The sequence below is a fragment of the Myotis davidii genome, unplaced genomic scaffold (assembly GCF_000327345.1).
Source record: "Myotis davidii unplaced genomic scaffold, ASM32734v1 scaffold2325, whole genome shotgun sequence".
Classification (NCBI taxonomy): domain Eukaryota; kingdom Metazoa; phylum Chordata; class Mammalia; order Chiroptera; family Vespertilionidae; genus Myotis; species Myotis davidii.
Window position 1 is genome coordinate 309,241 of NW_006295913.1, and position 9,949 is coordinate 319,189.

Genomic DNA, 9,949 nt, shown 5'->3' on the forward strand with positions numbered 1-9,949 from the left:
AGCAGGTAGAAGGAAAGTGTAAAAGGAGAAATCAATAAAATAAAAAGAACAAATAAAGAATATCAAGAGAAACAAAAGTTGATACTTAGAAAAGATCCATAAAATTGATGAAGCTCTAGAGCTAGAAGGACAAGGAGGAGGAGGAAGAGGAGGAGGAGGAGACGACCAGTACTAGGAGGCAGGGAGTGGACAGGAGAGGCAATCACAGACCCAGGAGGCCAGTTTTGCTCAAAATGCTCTGTTTATTGCTCTATTCAATGACCACGAGCAAATTATAAAAAGACACCAAATGTCTCTGTCTGCCGTGGAATAAATATTTAAAGTCAGCAATAAAAACACGTGGCTCCAAGATAACACATGTTGCCAAAGAGTCATGCATACCCCGCTGATGGGCTCTCAACACACGCGTGGACACAGGAACACACGCAGAGCTGCACGCAGCAAGACTCCTGGGAAGGCTTCCCACGGTGACACAGAAAAACGTTTCCCACAGATCTGGGGCGATTTCCCAACCCACCCTCGGAGCTCCCCTCTCCCTCCCATCCCCACCAGGGCCCAGGTCCTCTGGGTGCACAGCCCCCATCTGTCCCCTTCCCCCCCAATGCCTCGCAGGCTGGCCACTGCCTCCTGAGGACCTGTGACACCCAGAGGCCATCCAGGCTGTGATACTCCCCCCTCCCCCGCACCCAGAGACTTCTCCCTAGATGAGATCTCTCTTCCCACCCAGGAGCTTCCCACGCCTGGCCTCCAGGTCCTCTGGCCCTTTTCCCCATCCTGATCCCAATAACTGAGGGCAAAATGCGATCTGCCTGTTGGGAGAAGTGGGGTGGGGGCCAAGCAAGGCACCTCTGCTTGGGCTGCTTAGGGCCTGGAGCTCATGACCCCATCCTAGGCTGAGGAGACACAGTGTCCGGTACAGACAGCAGAGATGGATGGACAGACAGAACACGCTGTGGCAGGACACTTGGAATGCAGCACAAACATTTTGGATCAAGTAGCGATGGAACCATTGTTAAAACTGAGGCCCCAGGTCTGCGTGGTGTGGGTCGGGTCCTGGAGCCCCAGGCCTGGCCTGGCACGTCCCTCCCCCACCCTGCCCCACTCCCCAATATATACAGTAGGAATTGCTATGTTGGGGGTAAGGGCCAGCTGGAGAGAAGGAAGCAGGAGGGGCAGGGCAGGGAGCAGGCCGGGACCTGAGGCTGGGCCCTGGGGGTGTGGCTGGGGTAAGGGCCCAGACTCAGGCTGGGTGGTGCCAGGAGGACCTCGGGGGGAGCAGAGAGGTCACTCTGGGGACTGGCGGGACAGCTGCTTCTCATACAGGCTCATGACGTGATGCACAAACTGGTACTGCTCGCACGTCTGGATCATGCCGCCCCTGCCCGGCAGAGAGGCATGGTAGGGAGGGGTCACTCATGAGAGGCCTTGTTTACGTGGAGGCTGGAGAGGCCAGCCCTAGCCAGGCAATCCCCTCAGCTCCTCCCTGCCCCTCCCAGCGCTGGTGCAGACAGCAGGGACAGAGATGGCATTCCCGCCACCCTCAGCCTGTCCTGGCCGCCCGCTGTCTCTCTTCCCTCTCCATCCAGCACTGCCTGTCCAGATCCAGCCTCTCCACCCATCTGACTTCCCTACCCCATCAGCCAGCGGCCAGTCCATACCCAGTGTGCCCTCCTGCCCCTCACCCCAAGCACAGTCAGTCTCTCCCTTCTGCCCCTAGGGCTCATGCTCTCCAGGTGCCCCACCTTGCCCGTGGGCTGACCTGTCCTGCCGGAGCTGGCACGTGGTCTTCAGGATGTCCACCACACCCTCCTGCCGCAGCTGCTGGCAGCAGATGCTGGTGGCAATGAAGCAGCCAGTCCTCCCAATCCCTGCGCTGAGGGCCGAGGGGATGGGTGGGGTGAGGGGCGGGGCAGCCGGGGTGGGTGGCTGCCCTGCCCTGGCGGGTGGCTGGGAGGACCCACCTGCAGTGGACGATGATGGGGGCGCAGTGCGGCCCCTCCTGCTGGGCAGCCTCCTCCACCTCCTGCACCAGGTGCAGGAGAGGGGGGGCCCGGTCTGGGGTCTTCTGGTCGGGCCAGGACGTAAACCAGTAATGCTTCAGGCCTCGCTCTTCAGTCCCGCTCTGTCCAGGAGACAGAGGCCCACCCCAGATACACGTGAGCTCTGTGAGCCCACACAGTACAGAGATGGGGATGGGATGGGGGAGGAAGAACACGGGGGGAGGACACAGGGAGTGGGGCCTCTGGCCTCTGCCAAGGACACCACCTTGCCCAGTGGCACCAGACAGAGACCAAAGTCAGCTTGGACGTGGAGGCTGGCCCGTGGAATCAGCATTGGTCTTCACACATCATCCAAGAGAGGCAAAGAGTCCCCTCTCCAATTTATTCCTGCCTCTACGGCTTCTTATTTTAACAAACAGCCCAATCCCCCCGTAGCCACATGACCAGAGCTCAGGGGCCTTCCTCTCTCGCCTTGCTGTGCTCGGTCTGACTCCCCCTCAACCTCTCTTTCTGGGGAAACAGGAAGCTGGTTCCTGGGGCCCTGGGTCATCTGGCTGTGAAAGCTCTTACAGACTCTGCCCCCAACCCCTTCTTGGCCCTTTCTGCCCTCCAGCCAGGCTTGTATTTCAGAGCTGGTCAGATGGGCACTGCCTGCTGGGAGCTGAGTGCTCCCTGGCATCCTCTCCAGTGGAGAGGGGCAGCTCAGAGGAACAGACCTCAGGCTTTGCACTGGACCTTGTGACTGTCGGTTTCACTGGACTTCCCACTCTATCAGCTTCCTGGTGCCTGGCTCACCCTGCCAGTCTTTGGGGTTATTAGAAGGGCTCTATCATTTCTTAAAGAGAGAACCCACTGATCCTCCCAACTCCAAATGAACAGTCTGCTCTCTTAGGCTGCTCCTGAAAGAAGCACAACTTTCGGGTGGGAGGATACCTTCCCCCACTCTTCTGGGCTGTTTCTTATTGCTCATATTTGGTGTCCGGCACCCCCCCACCCCACCCCGCTTTTTTTTTTTTTTTTGTAATCACAACTTCCTCCTGCAACCCAAATGCAGCAAGGAGTGTCTACCCTCTGGTGGACAGATTGGGTACTACAGGCCAGAAGGCCTGCATCCCAGGTGAAGGGGATGCTTTTAGCAGGGATCTTGAAGTCACCGTGGTCTTTCAGTAATAAGGACAGTGCTGGAGGCAGCGGGAGACCCCTTATCCAGACGGTCCTGGGTTTAGGTGCATTTGAGGCAGAGCTGGAAGGCATTATGAATGACTGTGTAGACACACAGAGAGCCCAACAGCATAAAATACAACAGGTTTGGTCCTGCTGCTGTCCCTGGTCCATTCAGCCCTCCCTTATCCCTTGCTCACCAGCAATTCCTGGAAGACATAGGACAGTGGTTCTCAACCTGTGGGTCGCGACCCCTTTGGCGGTCGAACGACCCTTTCACAGGGGTCGCCTAAAACCATCCTGCATATCAGATATTTACATTAAGACTCGTAACAGTAGCAACATGACAGTTATGAAGTAGCAACAAAAATAATTTTATGGTTGGGTCACAACATGAGGAACTGTATTTAAAGGGCCAGAAGGTTGAGAACCACTGACATAGGACTTGATTTCAGCTAGAGTGGACTCTGGAACCTTGTTCTTCTGTGGCATCCTCAATAAAGCTCTTGCCCCCTAACAGCCCCGCCCCAGGCCTCACCCTCAGGGAGATGAGTCGCAGCCGGTAATCCTCAGTGTGAATGACTTTGCGCACGGTGATCTCGACACCATCATATACCACCTGCTCCTCCGGCCAATACTCGGTGCACTTCTGTAGGGCCAAGATCAGGCTGCGATACACTCCCAGTTCCCCAACCATATGCTCTCCAGTGCCCCTTCAGGGCCAGCCGGGAGAGCTATAAAGTGGCAATAGGTTTGCAGTTAGAGAGTACTGGGTTCAAAACTCAGCTTTGTAACCTTTAGGTTACCTCCCTTTTCTGAGCCTCAGTTACCTTATCTGGAAAATGGGAATAATATCCATCTTGAGTATGGAAATAGCTAGCATCAGCCCTGGCAGCCTAGGAGGCAGCAGAGCATTCTGCTTAAGATCCTGGGCACTGGAGGTAGAGAGGCCAGCTCCAGGCTCTGCCTCTGAGTACTGGTGTGGCCCTGAGCAAATGGCTTAACCTTGCTGAGCCTCCTACTTCCTCACCTTGACTGTGGAGTGCGCACTACCGACCTCACAGGATTGTTGTAAGGACACGGAAACAAGAGGCTTAGGGTGGGCGCGAAGCTGCAGACACCTGGTAATGGTGCAGGGGTGCCTACCTCGTTCATCTCCTCGATGTTGGTGATCATGACAATGATGGGTGTGTGCTCCTGCCACACCATGTGCCAGAAGTCGCCAACCGTGCTGACGATGGGTCCCTGAGTGGCAATGTACACCTTCTCCTCCCCACCGTAGCCCTGTGGCCAGCCAAGTCCAGGCTGTCAGGGTCAGACGCAATGTTCCTGGGGCCCAGTCCCCACACTCAGGCTCTTCCCGGGGCTGGCAGCAGCCGCACTGGCTTACGGACAGGCCTGGAGGACGGATCCCACCAGCTTGGGCCTCCTTTTCAGGGAGAGGGTGTTGGGATGGGGCTACATACCCGGATGTAGTTGGCGTTGATGTAGGAACTCAGAGGGTCATCAGGGTCTGGTGAAGTCAGACACACTCTGCTGTGAGGGTCTGGGGTGGGGGAGACAGGTGAGGCTGGGATCCGACGTGTGCAATCCTCCTGGGGCAGGGCCCACCTTGCCTGGCCCATTCAGGGCACCCACATTTCTTCTGAGACCCCAAGTTCCTCCTTCCCCTGCCTGGTAGCAAAACATTCACCCTTCCCCATGGCCCGTTCAGGCAGGCGAGGTCCAGGTTGAAGAGGGGGGTTGAGTGTGAGGCCCTGGGTCTCTCCCTCTGTGGCACCAATGCCTGCCCCTTAAGCTGCCCTGGATTCACTGTGCCTAATGTTCTAGGGAGAAGAAAGCTAAGTAGAGAAAGGAGGTATCCAGGGGACGCATCCTGGACAGCAGAGGTAGCAAGAGTTTGAATATACACTCTCACCAACGTGCTGAGTGCGCTTGGAAAGCACATGGCCTTTCTAAGCCTCAGTTTTCCTGTCTGTAATATGGGGGGTAAAGATACTGACTTCCTGGGATTGTTGGGAAGACAGATGAGAAAACAGCTGTGAAAGTGCTAAGTAAAGTGCTTTACAGCTATAAAGGGCTGTTAAGATTTGGGGGATGAAAGCTGAGGAAGGCTATTGGGATAAGAGGAGTAAAACCTTCCACGCCTGAGCTGAGACTAGGGTTGCCGCAGCAGACACGTGTGCACAAAGGGTTTTTATTCTTCAATCCACTCACATGTCAAGCCCCATGGTAAAAGACTCTCATAACATCCTGCTCTTCTTCCTGGGGTAGAATCTGTTTTATTCCCGCTAGAGCCTCCCTTCACTGACAGCTCTGTCAGCCTGTACAGTGCAGAGGCTGGGACTGAGGTGGAGACGGTGTGTGGGGGGCAGGGAGCTGGCTGGAGCCCGGGTCCTGGCTGTGGTCCAGCTCTGTCACCAGCTCACGGTCTTTCCCCTGGGCCTTGGTTTCTCTCCCGTATAGGGGGCCGGGACAAAGGTAGTTCAGGTGTGCACAGCATGGGGAGCGGCGAAGAGTCTGCACCACTGAGCCAGGCGACCTGGGTTCAAATCCTGGCTCTGACTTACTAGCTGTGCCAACGTGGGCCACTTACTTCATCTCCCTGTGCCTTCTCTGTAAACTGGGGACATCCCTTTCAGCGCGGCCTTACTAATCTTGTAAAGGTCAAAGGGGTCCTCAGACCAGTGACTGAGCCCAGCACACGGACAACACTGTACAGCAGAAGTTGCTGCTGTTATTGTCGCCATCCTTACACGCGCTACCTCGCTAACAGGTAAAAAGAAGGATGCCAAGCGGCAGGAGAAAGGGCACGAGCCTCTGCTCTCCAGCCTGTTCCGCCTCAGCCCCGGTGCCTGAGGCTTTGGCAGGTGATTTGGGGGTAGGAGCAGGTAGGGGAGGGGCAGCTCTGTGGACAGAGGCGTAGAAGGATGTTGGGGTGGAGAAGAGCAAGGGTAAGCCCAGGGGGGCTCTGGCTGGCCAGCAGGACAGAGGAACAGGGTGTGCTGCATGCGCCATCTCCCTTCCCCTTATCAGCGCTGCCCAGGTTAGGTGCCCAGACACCAGGGTCCTTGGTATTAAAGGACCACTGTGGGAAGGGGAATGGTCCTTTCAACCCTACGGTGCCTGGCACTGTGCTTGAGAGTAGAAACTCTAAGATAAACAAGACATAGTCCCTGCTCCTAAGTGCTGGGCAGGCAGACAAGCAGTGTGTGGCCCTAGTTTCCCGGAACAGGGGCACCTGGACGAGGTGTGAGGGACCAGTAGGAGGAGGAGGGCACACCATTCAGTCTGATTCAAGTGCCCGGGGCAGGGTGGGGCTGCTGAGAGATGAGTGTGTGTGTGTTGGGCGGGAGGGGGGGGGGAATCTGATGACTGAGGGTCTTATAAGGCGTGATGATCAGCCTGGACCTAACCCTAAGGATTCAGGGTAACGTGACAGTGTTGAAGGAGGAGAAAGACGACTGGATTTTGGTTTTGCGTCATTTTGGCGACAATGATAGAAGATGGACAGGAGGGTAGGATGTGGGAGTCACCACTAGTTAGAAGATTACTGCAGTGCTCCAAGTGAGACGTGTCTGGGGTCAGAGGGCGGCCCTGCCCTGCACAACTCCAGGGAGCATTACTTGTCAATGCTGCTGATGTACATGGCACCCTCTGAAACTGGGCAACTGCCCCCCTCCCCTAAAAAGTTACTTGGCAGTGAGGGTGGAGAAGGGGCACTAGATTTGAGACATCCACTCATCCATTCACTCACTCACCCACCCACCCATTCATTCACTCAGATTGGCGCAGAGGCTACCACGCGCCAGGCGCCCATGGTGCTTGGGAGACAGTGGTGAAACCGACAGAAATTGCTCCCCTGCATCGTGTGCTCAGTGCTGCTGCTGGGTTCCTGGCCACTCTGTACTGTCACTGTCCACAGCCCTGTCTCTCCCATCAGCTTGCGAGCCTCCAGCGCACAGTCTGTGTCTCACTCACGTCTGATTTCTCAGCCCTGGGGGCAGGGGCTCAGGAAATACAGCAGAATGAGTGTGGGAACAAACCTCGGGGCGTCTTGGACCTGAGAGGGGACTTCTCCCATGACTGCCCTGCCCTCTGTCACTGCCCCCACCCCCTCAGCCTCAGCCCAGCCTCTGAGGGCACGGGGTCAGTTCTTGCTGGCCACAGAGAACGTTCTCTGTTGGGCTTGGAGGCCCGGAGGCTCAGTGTGGCTCAAAGCCTCTCAGGAATCCAGGGCCAGGTGGCGAGATGGTCCGAGTCCCGCCCTCCCCCAGTGGCCACTCTGCATGGCCAGCAAAGGCCTAGGTTCTGGGGTCCACGAGCCCCTCCCTCCAGGTGGGGCTAGGTGGGTGCGGGAGAGCAAGACAAAGGAAGAGGTGAGCAGCCCGGAGCAGTGCCTCCTGGCCTTACATGGTGCTTTGTTTAACCGGAACCACCTAGAGGCTGTGTAACCATAGCAACCACAAGTCGCTATTTTAAAAGTTAAAAATAAGTCATGACATCTTCCATGTTGTTGGAGATGCTGATGGCAAAGCTGCCTTTTTAAAGCCTTGTCACTCCATAAACGGAGTGGAGTAGGTTTGTGGGGATTCACTTTCAACAAGTCACCCCTCCGAGCTGGCCCAGGGGGCCTGGGGCCAGAACTCGGCAGGGTGACTCCAGACAGGGGCTCCATTAAAGTGACCTGAAAATGACACCCCAGGGCTGAAAGAGAAACCTTGGGCCACCTGGTCTAACCACCCCCAGGGAGGGAAAACCCCTATCAGACCCTCCAGGGACTGTTTGAACACCCTCCCTGACGGGCACTTACTCCCCGACAGTCGGCTCACTCCCTGGTAGAGGATGCACAATCTGGACAAAATACACTCGGGGTAGACAAAAGGGCCCGATTCAGGGTCACAGAGACCTGGTTTGAAACTCCGTTCTGTGTGACTGAGGATGAGCCACTTAACCTTTCGAGCCTTAACTGCCTCTCCTTAAAACCTGCCCACTCCGAAGAGACCAAGGATGCGAGAACATCCTGCTGATACCACGCCCTGTGTAGGAGCTGCTGCTTTCGTCACTCTTTCTGGGTTTCCTCAGAACCCAGCACAACACCTGGCCACGGGAAGGGTCCGGAGAGTGCGTGTGAAGGAATAAATTAACCTCTGCCCTCAGTAGGGGGTGTTTCTCTTCACTGGGCATCGCCTGGAGACCCAGCTCTGGGGTTCAGGTCTCCCTCAGGGTGAGGGGATACCCAGGGGAGGGTGAACCCTCCCCCCTCAACCCCCTGCCCCCAGGGCACTGAGTACTCACTGGGAAGGATGGTTTTGTACCGGTTCTTCCGTACCAGCCCAGGGATGTCATACTCTTTCGGATCCACAAAGTTCATGGGGATTTCCTGCAGGAGGAAGGACATGGGGATGTGGCAGCCATTGGGCTGATTCTCACAGATGTTTGAATCCAGGGGCTGCTGTGGCCCAACTTCTAGTCCAGGGGCTGGCTTGAGTGCATGCGTTCATTCAACATTTACTATTAAATGAGTTTGTGCATATACAAAACGCAATTAGAACACTGTCTGGCACGCAATGGGTACGTAAAAAATGTTATCATTACTACTGTCCACTGAGGGCCAGTCTGGCACAGAGTAGACACTAAATAAATGGTCAAAAACAAGAACAAGAGTTTGAAAAGCAATTTGGCCAGTCACCAGCACCTCCCACACTCCCTGCGCTGCAGCCAAACTGAGTGGCTTTGTTGATCTGTGTTCCCACCCTGCACATCCCCACCTCAGGACCTGGGGTTGTGCTGCTCACTCTGTGCCCCACCCGATTCTCATCTTCTCATGTCCTTCCTGTCCATCATAAATGCCACTTCCTCCAAGAAGCCTCCTCTGATTTTCTAGCAGGAGAGGAGCCTCCTGAGCCCCCAGGGCCGTATTTGCACCTCCCAATCATTCTGTGTCAAGAGCTCAAGACTGGACTTCTCTGCCTGGAATATGAGGTCTTTGGGGGTCTGGCCTTCCTTTACCACCAGCTGCTTTCAAGATTCCCGTCCTTCAGTTATGCCCGTTCCTTCCTGTTGCTAACATGCCATTCTCCATCTCGCCTCCAGGTCTGAGTTCGTGGCATTCCACTTGCAAGGAGCACCCCTCTTCAGTTCTCCACACCATTCCCGCCCTTCAGGCTCCCCTCTAGCCTCACCTCCCCCCATGTCCTCTCGGATGACTCCCCAGTGCTTCTCACTTCTTCACTCCCCTTCTATCCGTCCACACACGGTCCTATAGCGTTCACTGTGTCTGGGCCCACTAAGTACGCTCTTTGTAAAATGAGGATCATAACACTTTCTAGGGTTGTTGTGAGACTCAAAAGAATAAAAACATGTGCGAAAGCGCCATGGGCTAGGTGTGCAGGCTGTGTTCCTTTCTCTGGGCAAGATCGACAATGAGCTACTGAACAAGAAATGCTGAGAGGACGCAAGTCCCCTTTAAGGGTAGGTGATGGTGGTGGGAACTTGGGGTGGGATCATCCAGGAAGGCTTTCTAGAGGCATCAGGGGTGGGAGATGATGTGCAAAAAGGTCCTGGAGGAGAAAAACATGGGGGTGGGGGGTGCTGGCCTAGCTTGAGGTGGACAGTCCCTGCAGGGGCTGGGGGACATAAGGCTAGAAAAGGGGTCTCAGGCTAGCCCAACTTGGATAATGCAGGCCATGCCAAGCTCTGCAGAATTTGGAGCAGTGGGTCACAAGGTGATGGAGGTCTTCTCAGAGAGCCATTGTGTCCATACAGGGAGCAGGGGCTGCGGGGGG

General features: G+C 55.8%; 1 protein-coding gene across 3 annotated transcripts in view; it reads right to left on the reverse strand.

Moving 5' to 3' along the window:
* Positions 1-219: 219 nt before the first annotated feature.
* PTPN5 (protein tyrosine phosphatase, non-receptor type 5) overlaps positions 220-9,949 on the reverse strand; it is a 31,050-nt gene continuing 21,320 nt past the window's right edge. For all 3 annotated transcript variants that reach the window (XM_006770893.2, XM_015568580.1, XM_015568581.1), the window contains 7 exons: positions 8,460-8,544; positions 4,628-4,707; positions 4,308-4,445; positions 3,700-3,810; positions 1,962-2,122; positions 1,760-1,873; positions 220-1,378 (listed from right to left, as the gene is read on the reverse strand). In XM_006770893.2, coding sequence (XP_006770956.1) covers positions 1,285-1,378; positions 1,760-1,873; positions 1,962-2,122; positions 3,700-3,810; positions 4,308-4,445; positions 4,628-4,707; positions 8,460-8,544 — 783 coding nt within the window. In that variant the 3' untranslated portion in view covers positions 220-1,284. The remainder of the gene's footprint in view (positions 1,379-1,759; positions 1,874-1,961; positions 2,123-3,699; positions 3,811-4,307; positions 4,446-4,627; positions 4,708-8,459; positions 8,545-9,949) is intronic.